The 19,968-nt window shown below is 41.2% G+C and overlaps 1 protein-coding gene across 1 annotated transcript; it reads left to right on the top strand.

The window, feature by feature from the left end:
* Positions 3,793–4,354, top strand: LOC109223021 (60S ribosomal protein L23). The gene has a single exon (XM_019387283.1). It carries the CDS (start codon positions 3,827–3,829, stop codon positions 4,247–4,249), a length of 423 nt encoding a protein of 140 aa, XP_019242828.1. The 5' UTR covers positions 3,793–3,826; the 3' UTR covers positions 4,250–4,354.

The raw sequence follows: 19,968 nt of genomic DNA, 5'->3' as shown, positions 1-19,968 counted from the left end.
AGTTCTCAGCACGTTCGAGGACGAACGTATGTATAAGTGGGAGAGAATGTAACGACCCGACCGGTCGTTTTGAGCTCTAGCGCGTCGTTCAGTGGTTTGAAGCCCTCAGTAGCTTCACTTCAGGTATTATGACTTGTACGCATGGTCGGAATTGAATTCCAGGAAGTTCGGAGTTGATTTAGAAAGAGAATTCTTATTTCGGAAGCTTTAAGTTGAAAGAATTGACTAATATTGGATTTTTGAGTAAACGACCTCAGAATCGGAATTCGAAGGTTCCAGCAGGTTTGTATGATGATTTTGGACTTGGGCGTATGTCCGGGTCGGATTTTGGAAGACCCGGAAACGTTTCGGCACATGTTGTGGAAGTTAGCATTGTTGGAGGAATTTCATAAGTTTGGGATGAAGTGCATTTCTGTGTTATCAATGTCCGTTTGGGATTCCGAGTCTAGGAATAGCTCCGTATGGTGATTCCAATATTGGGAGCGTGATCGGAAGTGAATTCGGAAGTCTGTAGGTCGTTTTGGAGTCATTTGGCCAAAGATAGAAATTTAAAGGTTTTTGAGAAGTTGGACCGGAAGTGGACATTTTTATATGGAGTAGGTCCGTAATGTCAAATATGACTTGTGTGCAAAATTTGAGATCAATCGGATGAGATTTGATAGGTTTCAGCATCGAATGTAGAAGTTTGGAATTCTAAAGTTCATTAAGCTTGGATTGGAGGTCGATTCATGATTTTAGCGTTGTTTGATATGATTTGAGGCCACGAGCAAGCTCGTAATGTGTTTTGGGACTGACTGGTGTGAATGGACGGGGTCCCGGGGGCCCCGGGTGGATTTCGGGTGGTTAACTGATCAATTTTGGAATTTGAAAAAGAAGTGATCAGCTGCCTTCTGGTGTAACCGCACCTGCGAGGCTTGGGCCGCAGGTGCGGAGCCGCAGAAGCGGAACATGACCGCCCAGGTGAAGGACCGCAGGTGCGGGGCATTGACCGCATCTGCGCAAGCGCAGAAGCGAGATGGAAGACTGCAGAAACGGTAATTGGCGGGGGTGCGATGGAGGCTCCGCACTAGCGGACTCGCCGCGATAAGTCCGCAGGTGCGGAAGTTGCATACATTAAAATAGCGGGGTTTAGCCATTTCTGCTCATTTTTCTCTATTTTTGGGCGATTTTGGAGCTTCTTGAGAGGGGCTTCTACCTAGCAACTTGGAGGTAAGTTAATCCTACCTATTATGAGTTAAATACATTGATTATGTGTAGATTTTAACATGGAAATTAGTGGAAAACTTGGGGTTGAGGGAAAAACCTAGAATATTGGTATTTTTTTATTTTGACCACGATTTTGGACATGAAATTAAGGGTAAATTATATATTTGAGTTTGTGAGGTTATGGGTAAAGTTTATCTTCGAAAAATTTCGAAATCCGGGCACGTGGGCCCGAAGGCGATTTTGTCAACTTTTCGGTCGGGGTTAGGAATTGTAATAAATTATATTATAATGAGTAGTTGATCTCATATTAATGGATTTACATAATTATTGGCTAGTGTTGGAGCCTTTTGCATCGATTTGAGTCTTCGGAAGGGCGTGGATTGCCGGTTATGGAACTTCGGGGCGAGGTGAGTCTCCTTTCTATTCTTGTAAGAGGGAATTATCCCCAAAGGTGAATTAATTGAATATGTGCTGCTAATTGTGGGGGCTACGTACGCACGAGGTGACGAGAGTCCGTGCGTAGCTACTATTATGCTTATGTCCAGGTAGTCTAGGACCCAAAAGCATGCTTACTTGTAATAAATGCAACCTTAATGATAGTATAAATTGCTTAAATCATATCGTAGTGGCAAATGATTTTCTAAAAGAGTTAAAATTCATTTTTTTGGCTTGTAAAAAAAAGGAAAATTTACACCTCCTTGAATAATTGTTTTCTTGATGAATGTCTTGATTAACTGTTTGAATATGTATTTCTATGTGTACCTGCGTCGCATGTATGATTCGCGAGAAGGATCATTGTTTATTTATATTTGACCGTGTCACATGTATGATTCGCGAGCGGGTTAATAGATGCATCTATGGTTCACGCCATTCGACCCTCTGGTAGTGCACAGTTTAAATATTGTTAGATCGGGCCATACGTCATCGGCATGATTTGCGCATGCTTGTATTGCTTACCTTAAAATTTATTGAAGTTGATATTGCTTCTTCCCAGCTTGAGAATATATGTATAAATGATAAAAAAGGTAATTTGGGAATTTCATATAAAAGAAAGAATTGTTTACTTGTTTCACTCTATTGAATTACAATGATGTTTATATAAATCCTCGATTTGTCATATTATTGATGTACCATTATTGGACCACTAGTAAGTGTCGAAGTCGACCTCTCGTCTCTACTTCTTCGAGATTAGGCGGGATACTTACTGAGTACACGTTGTTTTCGTACTCACGCTACACTTCCTGTGCATTTTTGTTGCACAGGCACATGCATTTTTAGCGGCCTAATGGGCGTAACAGCATGGTATACAGTTACTTAGGTGAGCTGCACTTCTCGAGACGACCCGCAGCAAACAGAGTCTCTATCAAAGTGGGCCTATTTATTTGTTTAAATTTTTTATCTAATACTTCAAATTAATCTAACAAACTAAAACATTAAGCATAATAAGTCTAGTAATTTTAAAATAACACAAATTATCTCAAATCAACTTAAAATCTTAAATTCGAATGTCTGGAGAACGCAAGACCACTCTTTATACGCCTCCTTAAATAGCCCGTGCCTCCAACTTTGGACGGTGAGTGTAGACTCGACCACAGTTCTTGCACTTTATTATGTAAATTTCTTCATTTTCTTCTACCACATTAAAGTGTTCCAAAATAAATGGGTGCAATCTAGAATCACCGGGCATGATTTAACTTGAATTAAGAATTTGAGTTTGAGAAATGAGAGATGAATGAAGACTTGAATACTTCAATTTGAGTTTGAGAAATGAGAAAGATTGATGATTTTGTGAGAAAAATAAAAGAATGAGGGGGTATTTATAGTTGAAAATAGGGAAAGAGTGTAATTATAGAAAGTTTGAGGTTAAAACAAAAGGGGGTTGGTTAAATGGCTATTTTAGAAAGCCCAAACGGCTATTTTTGCAGGCCAACGACCATTTTTTAAATGTTGCAACGGCTAAAAGAATTTTGGATTTTGGATTTTTTTTTTTTAAAATTAGCCGTTAGACCCGTTTAGGACCGGTTGAAACCGGTCCACTTAGGACCCGGTCCCGGGCCCAAACGGTCCCGGTCCTAACGGGCAAGTTACAAAGCTGGATGGTCTTTTGGTTCCCGGTACGTAGCCTCCTCCTCGGCTCGAGTTGTCCGCTCGGGTACACCAAGTCTAGAACAATATACCCAGGTTTTAAACTTAGAGTAACTCAGCCTCATGCCGGATCCCTAGTAGAAACGTTTGTTTGCATCATGTGCATTTGACTTAGGGGACTCAACACAAGGGTTGGATCCGTCTAGGACAGGTGGACCTCAGAATCAAAAGACCATCCTGATGCATTTTTTACGTGCTACTTGTACAATTATTTGCTTCGGTTTGCATGTTGACCGGTTGCCAAAATAGGGAGAAAATTGGGAAAAATAAAATTGAGGTATGAGAGAGATAATTACCCGCCGTTGAAAAAACCTGGTGTCCAAAATATGACGAAACTCTGCCAAAATTTTTTAAAAAAAAAAAGAGAAAAAAAAAGAGAAAAAAAAAAGAGGGAAAAAGAAATTGGTTTCAAAAGTTTCATTTCTTTTCTTCTCACAGGTTAGAGAGAGAGAGTGACGAACAACACCGTCGAACAATGTCGAAGCGAGGACGTGGAGGTTCTGCTGGGAACAAGTTCAGGATGTCACTGGGTTTGCCGGTGGCGGCAACTATTAACTGTGCCGATAACACTGGTGCAAAGAACCTTTACATCATTTCGGTGAAGGGTATCAAGGGAAGGCTGAACAGGTTGCCTTCAGCTTGTGTGGGTGACATGGTTATGGCCACTGTGAAGAAGGGTAAGCCTGATCTCAGGAAGAAGGTTATGCCTGCTGTTGTTGTTCGTCAGCGCAAGCCGTGGCGCCGAAAGGACGGTGTTTTCATGTACTTTGAAGATAATGCTGGTGTAATTGTGAATCCCAAGGGTGAAATGAAGGGATCTGCCATTACTGGTCCCATCGGGAAAGAGTGTGCTGATCTTTGGCCAAGGATTGCAAGTGCTGCCAATGCTATCGTTTAGTTTGAGAATTGTGTTTTCCAATAGTTTATTTGAGTTTTTGAATATCAGGGAGTTCTTTTCTTGGTAAGAATTATTAGTGCAACTGGCTATGAGAATTTTGCTGTACTCCAAAAAGAAAATGTCTTTTCTTTATTTTTATTATGACAAAGCTGATCGAACTACGCGGTTCTGATTCTCACCGGATGTGAGATACGTAGGCAAATCTCATCGGTTCCGGCCCACAATTTTTTTTTTAAAAAAAAAAATTCCAAAATATTTTCCTTTCTTCCTTATTTAGAAAAGTCTTTCTTTAAAACCCCAATTTTCAAAAAGTCTAAAAATATTTTCTTTTAGTTCTTTCTTTAGAAATCTTTCATTAGAAAACTCAAAAAAAAAAGAAGAAGTTTTTAAACTCAAAAATAGTTTCCTTCTTTGTGAAGTCTTTCATATGGAAAAAGAAGTAAAAGAAAAATCAAAAATAATAAAAATCCTAAATACGGGTTTCCTTTATTTTGAAGTGTTTTTCCAAAAATTAAAAAAAAAACCAAAAAAGAAAGAAGAATCCAAAAAAGGGAAATATTTTTTTTCTCCTTCTTCAAAAGTATTTCTTTCGTAAATGTCACGACCCCAAACTGGACCCGGTCGTGATGGCGCCTTTCGTGAAGACAAGGCCAGCCGACACAATTTCCCAAGTCAACCATTTTCCATTTAAAGTTGTTTTTATGCCATTTATAAACCATTAATCTCATAATGAATATTTAAAAGCAAAATGCGGAATAATTACACAAGCCCGACATCGGGGTCTCACTAGTCATGAGCATCTACCAATGTCTGAATACAACAAAAAAAAACAGTAAAATGTACTAAGTACAGAAATGAAAATGAGAGGAAGGAAGCGGTAATGCAAACATCGTACAACCACCTTGCTAACTCTAATGACTCCGCGTCTGAGCAACCAACACCCGCTACCGGGTTTCGAAATACCTGAATCTGCACACGAGGTGCAGGAAGTAATGTGAGTACTCCAACCCAGTAAGTAATAAGAGTAAATAAAGACTGAGCAGTAGGAAACAATGAATTCCACATTTATGTTAAACTCAATAAGCACACAGGCTGCTAGATCAGAATACGAGTCAATCACCTCTTTTAAAATCCAGCTTTTGGGTAAAAAATCATTTAAAATGCCTTCCGACAGATTCAGTAGGGGTTCAATACTATTGTTAATAAAAGAACTGAAAAACCATAATCGGCGCCTCGGGCAAAACATAGTTCGTAAACGGCCCCTCGGGCAAAACAGGAGTCATAACACCTCCTAACAAGAAAATCTCAGTGGAAATAACAAAGGCCAAATCAGTTATTAAGTTCGGAACATCTCGTAAACCCCAGCTTAAATGAAAGTTGTTTAAAAACATTTATCTAACATTTTCGACAGAGGCTCAGTATAAAGATGAGTGAAAATAGTCATTAAATCAACATATTCGATAGAAACTCACTCTAAAGAGAAGTGAAAGTCAATAAGTTCATAATCAGGCCCCTCGGGCAAACGTAACTCATGTGCATGTATATATCTATCGCCCCTCGGGCTAGCCTCTCAGTCACTCGTGACTCAACTCTTACCAATCAGCGCTCTCACTCAGCACTCACACTCAGTAGGTACCATATAGTGACCGCTGTGGCGTGCAGCCCGATCCATATATCTAGTCGACTGCGCTCACTAGGGGTGTGCAGACTCCGGAGGGGCTCCTACAGCCCAAGCGCTATATCGCTGCGGCGTGCAGCCCGATCCATAGATATATAATCCTCACAGCCAGGCCCTCGGCCTCTCTCAGTCATTAACATCACCATCAGACTCTCAGTCTATCTCAGTCATCAACCTCACAATCAGACCCTCGGTCTATCTCAGTCATCAACTCACGATCACTCGGACCATCAGTAAAACAGGGAACTCAGCCCGAACAATTTTCACACTTTTAAGAAAATATAGTGATAAAACCATATTTTTAAACAATAAACAGGTAAAACATGACTGAGGATATGCTATCAAACACATAGGGTGAGGAAAAATAGTAAAAATGCCCCTAAGGGTCTCAACAGGTCGGCACAAGGCCCCAAACATGGCACACAGCCCAAGATATAATATAAGTCTCTAGAACATGGAATATCAAAAGATTTTCAAATCAAGTACGCGACTTAACAGTCGTACGGGAAGGACCAAGTCACAATCCCCAACGGTGCACAACTCCACGCTCGTCATCTAGCGTGTGCGTCACCTCAAAGTAGCACTACGATGTGTAATCCGGGGTTTCAAACCCTCAGGACAGTATTTACAATCATTACTTATCTCGATCCGGTCCAAACTCTAGTCGCGATGCCTCGCCCACACGAATCGACCTCTGGATGCTCCAAATCTAGCCACAATCAGTACATGATCATTAAAATATGCTAAGGGAGCGAAGCCCACTCGAAAATATCCAATTTAACATCAAATCCCGAAATTTGCTCAAACCCGGCCCCCCGGGCCCATGTCTCGGAATCCGATAAAATTAACATCAATGGAATCCTCATCCTCACACGAGTTCATACATACTAAGAACATCAAAATCCATCCACAATTGACCCTTCAAATCCCAAATGTTTTGTCTCCAAATTTCAAGCCCTAGCTCTTCAATTTTAGGCTTAGATTTCATGATTAATTAGGTAGAATTCACACAAGAACCGAGTATTGAGTTCAAAAATCTTACCTCCGGGCGATTCCCCTTGAATCCCTCTTAATTCCTCTTCAAAAAGCTTCAAAATTGACCAACAATGGAGGAACTTAGCCTCAAATTCACGGAAATGAGCTTTTAAAGCATTCTGCCCAGCTCTCATTTTTACTTAATCGCGATCGCGAAGCACAGCCCATAATTCCCTCTACGCGATCGCGTATATCCTCATGTGAACGCGATGCCCAAAATCTTCCAACTACGCGATCACGAATGAGACCACGCGACCGCGATACACAGAAACATAAAACTATGTGATCGCAGCCCTATCTACGCGAATGCGAAGAGCAACCTCGATGCTATCGCGAGCCTCCTCATGCGATCGCGATGAAGAAAAACCTGCAACAGAACTGAAGCCAAAATCTGCAACTTTTAATATACAAAATTTGATCCGTTTAACCACCCGAAACTCACCCGAGGCCTCCGGGACCTCAACCAAAGGCACTAACATATCCCAATATCTTATTCAAACTTGCTCAAATCTTCGGAATACTCAAAACAACATCAGAATATCATATTTGCATCGGATTCAAGCCTAAGAATCCCAAAATCTTCTAGATTACGCTTTTGATCAAAAACCCGACCAAACCACGTCCGAATGACCTGAAATTTTTCACACACATCCCAAATGACACCATGAAGCTACTGCAACTCTCGGAATTTCATTCTGACCACTATATCAAAATCTCACCTATCAACCGGAAAACGCCGAAATCTCAATTTCGCCAATTCAAGCCTAAACCTTCCACGGACTTCCAAAATGCATTCCGATCACGCTCCTAAGTCCCAAATCACCCAAAGGAGCTAACCAAATCATAAAAATTCTAATCCAAGATCAAATACAAACAAGTCAACTCTTGGTCAAACCCTTCAAATTTCAAGCTTCAAACTGACAACTATTCTTCCAAATTCATTCCGATTACCCTGAAAACCAAAACCAGCGATTTACATAAGTCATAATACATCACACGGGGCAAGTCATGTCCGAGAACTGGCGAGCAAGGTGCAAAAGCTCAAAACGACCAGTTGGGTCGTTACAGTAAATGTCAACAAAAAAAAAGAATTTTGCTTTTCTTTAGAAGTACTTTTGTAAATAAATAAAAAGCTCAGAAATTTAAAATATTTTCTTAAAAGTCCCTCTTTCGAAAATTAGGAGGCAACATCTAAAATCCAAAATTATTTTTCTTTCTTCTTTAGAAAAAGAGAAAATAAGTGAAAATTCAAACGAAAATATTTTCCTTTTTCTTTGAAATTCCCAAAGTTCAAATCAAAAGAAAATAAATTTTTTTTAGAAGTCTTTCTTTCAAAAACTAAAAAAAAATCAAAATAAAAAATCAAAAAAAAATTTTACTTTCTTCTTTTAAAGCATTTCATTCGAAAATTCGAAAAAAAAAGAAAAAAAATCAAAACTCAAAAAATGTTTTTCTTTTGCCGTAAAGCTTTCATGGCCTGAGTTTTATAAAAAGTAAACAAAAAAATAGAGTTAGTTTATTTACTCCATTCCCAATCTTCCGGACTACGCAAGATCTGATTCATGCGGGGTCATGATACGTAGGCAATCTCCATCGGATTCGATCATAGCTATAAAATAAAACTGAGTGAAAAATAATTTGAAGAAAGAAGAAAAAAAAGTTGAGTGAAAAAAAAGAAAAAAAAAGCAAAAAAAGAGAGTGACAAAAACAAAACAAAAAAAAGAAAAAGAAAAAAAAGAGTGCCAAAAATAAAGAGCGATAGCAACAAAATGAAAAAAAAATAAGAGTGATTAAAAAAAGGCAGAAATAAAAGAAAAGATGTACATACTGAAAAATGTTAGTTAAGGCCGGGATGAAACATGCAACCGTTCAAACACATGGTGGAAGCGTTTAACTGTTAGGTGCATTGCATCCCAACGTGGGATTTCCTATATGTTAAATGTCTCAAAACTTACAAGATTGTTGGGTGTGCAAACTAGCCAGGTTTTGGTGGTTGGTTTTGTTAGTAGTCTAGCCTCCCCTCCTTCACAAGATCCAAAGGCACAGATGGCCTCCGCAAGCAATCTACCAATTATCAGTCCCGAGGATAGCCCGGCATCGGCTATTCTGCAACTAGAATCAGCAGCTGCTGAAGAGAATATGGTGTTGCATCTCCGCATATTAGAAATGTGGGATGCCTGGTCTAATGGTAGGGAACCGCCAAGTGTAATCCCTGGGTTCCCTGAGTTGATCCCCAGGTCTGGTGAGGTTACCAACGCTCCAGTGCCCAACCCGCTCATTCCATGTGGGCACCCTCCAATGCCCTCCAATGATCCTGGCATGCCTTCTGTGGTTCGCCCCCAGGCACCGGCTTCAACGGCACCGCCTCCAATGTTTATCTTTTAGGGTCAGCTTCAGTCAGAAATAACATATGTGACCCCATACTCTTTCACTCAACCTCCGCAATATGATCTCTCGGTGGAGCAAGAAAAGGTGGTTAAAAATCCCGAGCAAGAGGAAATGGCTTAGAAGATGAAGAGCCTGGAACAAATCCTGAAAAAAACATGCAAGGTCTGAGTGGCCAAAAGAGTGTCTCATACTTTGACCTCTGTATGTTTCCCCATGTCCACTTGCCAGCTGGCTCCAAGATGCTAAAATTTGAAAAGCACAACGGGCATAGAGACCCGGTCGCTAATCTGAAACGATACTGTAACCAGTTAAGGGGTGCTGGTGGAAAAGAGGAGCTGTTAATGGCCTATTTTGGGGAAGGCCTCACCAGAATCGCTTTTGAGTGTTATACGGATCAAGAAATTACCCATTGACACTTGTGGGATGATATGGCCCGAGATTTTGTCCGCCAGTTCCAGTATAATGTGGACATCGCTCCCGACAGAAACACTTTGTCCAATTTGAAAAAGAAAACCGCGGAAAGCTTCCGCGAATATGCTGTCAAATGGCGTGAGCAAGCTGCCAGGGTAAAGCCTCCAATGGACGAAATTGAAATGGTCACGGTCTTTCTATAAGCCCAAGAGGCGGACTACTTCTAGAACTTGATGTCCGCTATGGGAAAGCCGTTCGCTGAGGCTATCAATATTGGGCAAATGGTTGAAAACGGTTTAAACACAGGGCGAATCTTAAGTCATGCTGCTTTTAAGGCCACATCACAGGCTGCTCAGAATGGTTCAGAGGGTTTGATAAACAACAATGGAAGTGAAGAGGGAGCCATGATGGCTCAAGCTCGAGCGGGGCCCGCAGGTCATTCAGCCAATCATATGTGCCTCCTATGGTCCCACCACACTATTATCCCCTTCAAGATGATGCTTATGTCGTGGCACCGCCTCCCTATGCGGTGATGCTGTGGCCATAATATTATCCACAAAACCGAGCTCCACCTCCTAGAAATGCCCATACTTACCAAGCTCCATATAGTCCTCAGCCAAATAATCCCCAATACAATCCTCGCCCAAGAGAGCCTTTCAGAAAGAATCAGTTCACCCCTATTGGTGAATCGTACTCAAGCTTGTTCCAAAAGCTAATCAGGCTAGATCTATTGCAGCCAGTGGCCCCGAACCGGCCGAAACCCGAGTCCCCCTTGCACCAAGCTGATGCTAGATGTAAATACCAGTCTGGAGCAATAGGACACAGTACGGAGGACTGTTGGACCCTTAAAAGGGCAGTTGAAGACTTGATTAAAGCTTAAAGAATCGTTTTTCGGGATGAAGAAGCTCCTGATGTGATGAACAATTTGTTGCCTACCCACAACATAGGGCCAATGGTCGGAATGATTTGTGAAGATGAGGAATTTGATCCCGCTTTGAAGGCCATTGCAGCCATTGACGAGACAGAAGAAAAAGCAAGAAAATGGTCGCCAAGCATGAAGTTCCCCATCAGACCTGATTGGAAAGGTCCATACATTGCAACAAGAGTACTGCCAAAAGAGTGTGTTGTACTTGGGACACATCGAAGGAAATGTCCATAAAACAACTGTCAATGCAAATGCAGTCAAAAGGTACTATGTTGGATCCTCTATATAGCATTAATGTTCTCCGATTGGGATGAAGAAGGCTTTCTTTCTCACTATCCAAACACTATCAACCCTTTGCAAACCCTTTGAGCCGGTTACTTTTTTTTGATTACCCTCTTTGGAACCTGAAAGTGTTATTGAAAAATGAAAAAATGATGATGAAAAAGGAGAAGAAAAAGAAAGATACAAAAAAAAGGAAGAAAAGACAAAGAAATTGAAATGAAAAAAAAATGATGAAAAAGAGAGGAAAAAGAAAAAAAAAAGAGAAAACAAAACAAAACAGAAAATCAAAAACAAAGTTCCCTGAACTACGTTTGACTTGATTCCGAAAGCATACGTAGGCATCCTCTCTCTGGGGTTCAGTCACATCAAAATAAAAATCCAAATTCCCCAAAAGTGAAACTGGGGCAGATGTTATAATGGTTCGGCGATGATCCCGCCTGAATGGTTCCAAAGTTGTAATTCAGTCCAAATCATTTTTACCCCAGAATCCCGTTCAAGTCCTTCCGATCAATCGGTGAGAATGTTCGAGAATCGGAGAATGCAGCTACTTGGATCCGATGCAATCAAAATGAGAGAGTCTTATTGGTGAAAACCCACACGGGAACCGTAAGGCGATGGTAAGCAGAGAAATTGAAAATGAGAGAGTCTTGTTAGTGAAAACTCGCAAGGAGCACTATAAGGCGATTGTGAGAAGAGAAATGAGAGAGGTCAGCTCGTGAAAACCCGCAAAAGGCGCCCCTGATCGAAAAGAGGATCCTCACAGCCATCGGCATCGACAGAGTCCTAGCAAGGGTTTCTCGATTTTGAGGCAAAAGTTGTGATGAATTTCTGAGAGTCGGACGGTTTATACAGATCAGGCATCCAGTCCAAAAGGCATGTCATGTTAATTGAAGTCCACATGTACTCTAGATAAGTCCTTCTTTCCTTTCCCCGAAAGGGACACTTCTTGTTTTAAACTCATTCTCCATTCCATTGTTTGTTTCCTTTGAATCCCTTTCGGTCTAACTCTGTTCCAAAGCTGAGGCAAAGAAGAGATAGCAACACTGATTTACATGGCTTTCGTTTGATACAAGCTAATATGCAAAAGGCACCCAGCCTCGTCAGGGGCATCAAGTCGACTTCGACCGGCCATGGTAGCTGATGTTTTGAAATTGAAAACTCTTGGAAGGAGCAAATCAAATTGAAGTGCCTACAAAGGCAAAATGAAGTAAAAAAGGTTGAGTCCCACATGTCTAACTGTCTTGGCAAAGGTTTGAAAAGTGAAAGTGCTTCAAATGCTCTGAAATTGAAGTTGGAAGAAAGAAGCCAAAAATGAAAGGCCTACGAAGGCGAAATAAAGTTGGAAAAGGTTTGGTCCCACGCGACTAGCCGTTGCGACAAAGCTTGAGGAGCAAAAAGTTCCCCAATGCTACGAAGTTAAAAAAAAAAGGCAACAAGTCAGAAGGGAAAGGCCCACAAAAGCGAAATAAAGTTGAACGCTTAAGTCCCACGTGACCAACCATCATGGCAAAGTCTGGAAAAAGTAGAGGTTCTCCGGGGTCAGAAATGAAATCGGTCTTCAAGAAGCAACCAGTTGTAGATGGAAGGGGCCGAGATCAAGTGGTTGAAATAATCAAGGCCACAAAACCAACCATCGTTTCAAACTAACAAATTGTTTTTTGTGTGAAAAATAGGAAATAGGTGCAATCCAAAGTAACCTTGCAAGAAGCAGGTGCAACCAAAAGAAACTGCGCAAGGGCTAGAATAGCTTTGCAGCAATAATCAATCCAAAAGGGAAGTCTCCTCCAAATTCTTTCCTGCATTTATACTCATTTTCTTATATAAAAAAAGAATGAAATAATAAAAAATTCAAAATCATGGTAGCCTAGGGTCCCCAATCTCTAGCTACGTTTTTCCAACATTGGGTCTCATTCCCTAGTCACTGCCAGCATAACCTGGTAGTCTTTTCCATTATAGGGTTCCACTCCCTAGTTGATCCCCGGCATAACCCGAGGACCTTTTTCTTTTCCGGCATAACCCGATGACTTTCCCGGCAAAACCCGTGGACCTCCCCGACATAACCCGAGGACCATTTTTCTTTTCCGGCATAACCCGATAACTTTCCAGGCATAACCCGTGGACCTCCCGAGCATAACCCGATGACTTTCCCGGCATAACCCGTGGACCTCCCCGGCATAACCCGAGGACCTTTTTTCTTTTCCGGCATAACCCGATGACTTTCCCGGCATAACCCGATGACTTCCTCAGCATAACTTGAGGACCTTTTTTCTTTTCCGGCATAACCCGATGAATTTTCTGGCATAACCCGTGGACCTCCGCGGCTTAACCCGAGTTTTTCGTTTCAGGTATAACCCGATGACTTTCCCGGCATAACCCTTGGACCTCCCCGACATAATCCGAGGACCTTTTTTCTTTTCCGGGCATAACCCGTAGACCTCCCCGGCATAACCCGAGGACCTTTTTTCTTTTCCGGCATAACCCGATGACCTTCCCCGTCATAACCCGGGGACCTTTTTCGGTATAACCCGGTCATTTTTTTTCAGCATAACCTGGTAATCTTTCCAACTTAGGGTCTCCATTCCCTGGTTGATTTCATTATAGATATAGGACTCCACTCCTTAATCTCTTTTTTCCACGGATACACAATCCTGATTTTATTGCTTTCAATAAAGAAATAGTTTAGATTTTTGTTACAAATAACTCACAAAATTTTCCTAGTGAAAACTAGGGCAGAAAATTTCGTTCGTTTATTTGCTTTGGTGCCTGAACACCATTTTTACATCTTGAATTAGCTTGTGATCACCATTTTTACAGGAGATCAGAATCGTACCTATCCTTTCGATTTGAATCTTTGAGGTATCTCCAAAGGACACATTACCTATCACCGTTTTATTGATCTCTACAAACTTTTCTTTGCATCCACACATATGATTGCTTGCTCCATTGTCCAAGTACCACGAGCTGCAATCATCCCTGTCTTCTTCCTTGAGTGCCAGCAATAACGTTGACTCATCTTCTTCTTTCTTGTCGTCAACAAGGTTAGCTTTCTCTTCAACATTGCTACGACATTCCCAAGAGTAATGGCCAAATTTATGAAAATTATAACACTCAATTTTTGATTTGTCATACCTTTGTCCATTATTTTCTTGATAGTAGCCAAGTCCTCTTCCTCCTCGTTGTCCACGACCATGACCTCTGAATGCTTGGTGGATTTTAACTTCATTGTTGAAGTTGTTACCATTACTTCTTCCTCGTCCATGACCGCCACGGCCTCGTCCTCGGCCATTCCCTCGATAGCTTCTTTCACCTCCATAATCCTTAAAGGATGCATGAGTTTTAAGAAGTTGCTCCAGTGGCACTTCTTGTCTCCTCTTGATCTTTTCTTCATGAGCCTGTAAAGAACCCTCCAATTGCTCCACCATCATTGAGTCTAAATCTTTAGACTCCTCAATAGCACACACCACAAAATCGAATTTAGGTGTTAAAGTGCGAAGGATCTTTTATACCACACGGACATCTTTTTGTCACGACCCCAACCCTGGTCATGATGGCGCCCAACACACTGCTAGGCAAGCCCGACCAATTCAACAACCTTAACCCTTTTTATACAGTTCATGATTCAATTAACACAAATAATCACTAAGTCATAATACTGAAACTCAAAAATATAATTAAAACATGCGGAAAACCCAAGTAGAAATACTACTACACAGCCCGAAGAATCCGGTGTCACAAGTCTGAGCCTCTAATACACGGGTTCGACCTACTACATATTTCTCTAAAGAAATGCGGAAATAAAGCAAATAGGTTAGATGGGAAGATCAGGACTGCGGACGTCATGCAGCGACCTTGATGCTCAGAGAAATCCTCACTCAGCCTCAGTGGGTGCACATAGGCACAATGTAAGCTATAATTGCAGAAGTTTAATCCAGATAATGTCAACTCAATAAACCAATGAAAACAATGATGCTGCAACAGATAAGTAAATGAATGACAATCAATTAAGACATGCAACAAATAGTACGGTACTCTCCAGTACCCGCTGCGGCGTGCAGCCCGCTCCATTTATTTATCGTCGACGGCGCTCACTGGGGGTGTGCAGACTCCGGGAGGGGCCCCTTACGGCCCAAGCGCAATATCAAGTCATCTCTTGGCATCCATTAGGCCCTAAGCCTCATATCAATATCAATATAATACTGCTGAGGCGCGCAGCCCGATCCCATACTCAGTCCAGAATCATATAAGCCCCTCGGGCACAATAATATAGAAATATTCAGCCCAAACTTCATTAGAAATATATTTAAGCTCCAAGTTTTGAGAAAAGTGGCTGAGTTTGCAAACAGTACTAATATAGGACTGAGTTCAATNTACGAAGAATTAATCATATCCTTACCATACCGATTTGGTCTACTATCAAGCTATTCCATCTATCTAATTTCCCTTCTGATTCATCATCAACTTGATATTCCCCCTTGCTGTAGCACCACAGTTCCTCAACCCAGGCTCACTACACGAGACCCAAGCACAAGACCACACTGTCTAAGACCCATAAGCCACTGAATCCTCTCTCAAATATTCGCAGAAACACCACATTCCCAAAATACTTTACTCTGAAGAACTTCCTGCGAATCTAAATCCGTTACCTTTACTTTCCAGATACTGATACATAGAATCCCATAATTAACATAAAATATCACAAGTCTTGACCTTTTGCAATGAAAACACAGTCTCTAACCACATACACAACCTTAAGACACCTGATTGTTACATGTAGAATCTTGAACACATTAAAATCATTCTCGAGAGTCATTTACTTCTTATTCAAACTGTAATTCACCTGATCAAACAAACATAACCACCCGTGCCTCATTAGCACTCTGACACCGCAGGATATGACCTCATCCCAATACAAACAAATATCTTCCTGCTCCATGCACCGAGCATTCTTTACCAACAACAACTTAAGACATCCTATGATTCTCACACATCTACGAAGCACCATATAACCTTTGTCAAAATTTTAATTCACTCGTGCCATCCTCGGCTCAATTTCCGCAACCAGAACTGATTCGCCAGCATGCCTCAAACCGGAACCAACATAGCACATAACCGTACAATTAGCTAATCATTAGCAAACTCCCCAACTTGGCTCGAAGCCACAAATCAAAACACTCCCAACAACTCATAACACACATACTCCATTGCTGCCTTAATACCATAGTGAGATTAAACTCAATCCTTCATAAGCTTGTGGAAACACAAATCATCTAGAATTTTTTTTTAACTCTTCTGCAAATCTCGCATTCACTCACACAACAGTTAAGCCCACTCTCTAGGCGATCCAATTTAGATGTCAACATATTTTCTTCACTTGTAAATGAGATCTTCTAATAGATAACATAAGGATCACACAACTTTAGAACACTCCGCAGGAGATGACCCACCTGCTTTGCCTCCAACTACCATTTCTGTATACCTTCCATCGTCCTAAACTGTACGCAGTCGCTTAGTCTTCCTGAGTCTGAACTCATACAGCAACATAAAATTTTTACTTCACTCTCAACTGGAAACATGAAAAGATTCTTCACGCGCCCATAACTCGGGCTATACCTCGAATCGCAATGGAATTCAAACACCTAATAGTTCTTCTATCATCCAGTAGGCCTTCCTCATCACCTCCAAGTTACATAGATGCACCTTGCAGCACTAACATACTCACCACGTAGCTAACCAGCTGTCACTCCCACTAATCGGGGCAATGCCGAACATATAAGTTCGAAACACTTGCTTACACAATCAGCTCCTTGGTGCTCAAGCCATAGGAAAAGATCTGGCCTCAAGTCCTCCAGACTGGCCCAACATAAACTCACAGAGATTATATCTCGCCCCTCAATCGGGGAATCACAAGCCATCAAGGCACATCTGATATTGAACACTCATGCGCGCGTACGAACACGTGGAAGGAATTTCAAGAGTTTCTTTTCAAGCTGAATCAAGGACGCACAATAAGAATTCAAGAAACCGGCTCATGACTCGAGACTCTACTAAACCGGCTCATGACTCGCGAGACCAAGTAACCTAGGCTCTGATACCAACTTGTCACGACCCCAACCCCGGTCATGATGGTGCCCAACACACTGCTAGGCAAGCTCGACCAATTCAACAACCTTAACCCTTTTTATACAGTTCATGATTCAATTAACACAAATAATTACTAAGTCATAATACTGAAACTCTGAAATATAATTAAAACATGTGGAAAACCCAAGTAGAAATACTACTACACAGCCCGAAGAATCCGGTGTCACAAGTCTGAGCCTCTAATACACGGGTGTAAACCTACTACATATTGCTCTAAAGAAATGCGGAAATAAAGCAAATAGGTTGGATGGGAAGATCAGGACTGCGGACGTCATGCAGCTACCTTGATGCTCCCAGATATGATGCTCGGCAGAGAAATCCTCACTCAGCCTCAGTGGGTGCACATAGATCTGCACACAAGGTGCAGGGAGTAATGTGAGTACTTCCAACCTAGAGAGTAATAAACATAAATAAGGGTTGAGAGTAAGAAATTCTGGATAGGCACAATGTAAGCTATAATTACAGAAGTTTAATCCAGATAATGTCAGCTCAATAAACCAATGAAAACAATGATGCTGCAACAGATAAGTAAATGAATGACAATCAATTAAGACATGCAACAAATAGTACGGTACTCTCCAGTACCCGCTGCGGCGTGCAGCCCGCTCCATTTATTTATCGTCGACGGCGCTCACTGGGGGTGTGCAGACTCCGGGAGGGGCCCCTTACGGCCCAAGCGCAATATCAAGTCATCTCGTGGCATCCATTAGGCCCTAAGCCTCATATCAATATCAATATAATACTGCTGAGGCGCGCAGCCCGATCCCATACTTAGTCCAGAATCATATAAGCCCCTTGGGCACAATAATATAGAAATATTCAGCCCAAACTTCATTAGAAATATTATTTAAGTTCCAAGTTTTGAGAAAAAGTGGCTGAGTTTGCAAAACAGTACTAAATACTAGGACTGAGTTCAATTGTCTGAAAATATGGTAAGAAACCAGTAAAAACAATCCCTGAAGGATTCAATCAGTTGGAACGATGCCAAATTATGACAATTAATCCATTTTTGTAAGGATCTCACTAAGCTTCAATCAATTAGGTAGTAATTTTATTAAGCGGGACGGACCAAGTCACGATCCCCGACGGTGCTCTACCCCACGCCCGTTATCCGGCGTGCAAGTCACCTCAACATAGCACTACAATGTGCAAATTCGGGGTTTCAAACCTCAGCACAGCATTTACATCTATTACTAACCTCAAGCCGGCCAAAATCCTAGCTTGCTATGCCCTTGCCTCTCAAATCGACCTCAATCTGACAAAAACCACAACGAATACGCCACATTATGCTATAGCATCAATACCCAATCGAAAATAATCGAAAAACATCAATAATCCCGAAATTGACAAAACCCGAGCCCTGGGCACACTTCTCGAAACTCAGAAATTTTTACACAAAAGTGTTCTTCATCTTCTCCCGATTCCGTACATATAAAGAACACCAAAATCGGAGTCCATTTGACCCCTCAAATCGACCCCTAAAGGTCTCATAATCTGAGGCCCCAAAATCCTATTTTTCTACTGTTTTTCATGAATTAAAGGTTGGGATTATGGTCTATAATCATCCATAAATGAGTTTTAATAATCAAATCACTTACCTCTGTGATACCCACTGATTTTCTCTCTTAAAAATCGCCTCAGAAGCTTCTTCCCGTTCAAAAATTGGAAGAAAACTCGATCTGCTCATTATAGGTATATTCTTCACGCGTTTTACTACTCCCAATGGATTCCTTGTGAAATTCTAATGAATTTAGGCTTTTGAATCACTCAATTTGACCTTATAATGAAGGAGATATGTAGGTTTTAAGATTTGCAAATAGTGCAGGTTTTTAATACGCCGTCAGGGGCAATTTCGTCATTAACCTGGAAATCTGGGCAACCTTGGTATAATGGCCATAAAATCCTCATACGATGTCCAAATTCGACGATTCTTTTTGCTACAGGTCCGTAATTACGATACGGATCTAATGCTTCATTCAAAAATGTAATCGCTCATTTGTTCAATATGATATCATTTATGCTTGAAGAAATGATGTCGAAGCATAAGAAAAACGAGCACAACGCAGCCCAAACCTATCCGAAACTCACCCGAGCTCCTCGGGACCGCATACGAACATACTAACACGTCACCTATGATCATTCAAACTTAGTTGCACTCTCAAAACACCAAAACTAACATCAAAACACCAAATTTACATCGGATTCAAGCCTAAGTTCTTCTAAAACTTCCGAAACACGCATTTGATCAAAAACCCAACCAAATCACCTTCGAATAACCTGAAATTTTGCACACACATCCCAAATCACCTAACGAAGCTACAGCAACTCTTGGAATTCCATTCCGACCCTCGGATCAAAATCTCACCTACCAACCGGAATTCGCCAAAATACTAACTTCGCCAATTCAAGCCTAATTCTACACCGGACCTCCAAAATCACTTTCGATCACACCCCTAAGTCACAAATCATCCCCCGAAGCTAACTGAATTGTTGGAATCCACATCCGAGCCCTCTAACTCATAGGTCAACATCCGGTTGACTTTTCCAAAACAAGCCTTCCTTAAAGAGACTAAGTGTCTCATTTCCTTCCAAAAATCAACCCAATTCAACTCGTGCACACAAGACACTGATAATGAAGCAGAAAATGGGGGAAACAGAGCGGTTCTCATGAGACGACGGGTCGGGTCGTCACACTTTTATGTCCTCCTCGTATCTTCTTAATTGATTCACAACAGCCTTTACTTTTGAACAAAAATCCGAAATGAATTCAGATTCTTTCATTTTTAAAACTTCAAAATCAGCCCTTAGAGTTTGAAGTTTTACCTTTCTCACCTTGTCAACTCCTTGAAGTAGAATTTT

The sequence above is a fragment of the Nicotiana attenuata genome, chromosome 2, assembly GCF_001879085.1.
Source record: "Nicotiana attenuata strain UT chromosome 2, NIATTr2, whole genome shotgun sequence".
NCBI lineage: Eukaryota > Viridiplantae > Streptophyta > Magnoliopsida > Solanales > Solanaceae > Nicotiana > Nicotiana attenuata.
The sequence above is the reverse complement of the archived record's forward strand: the minus strand, read 5'-3'. Positions and strand labels throughout refer to the sequence as shown.

Coding starts and splice junctions, on each gene's coding strand:
- LOC109223021 (XM_019387283.1), top strand. CDS start 3,827: ATGTCGAAGCGAGGACGTGGAGGTTCTGCTGGGAACAAGTTCAGGATG.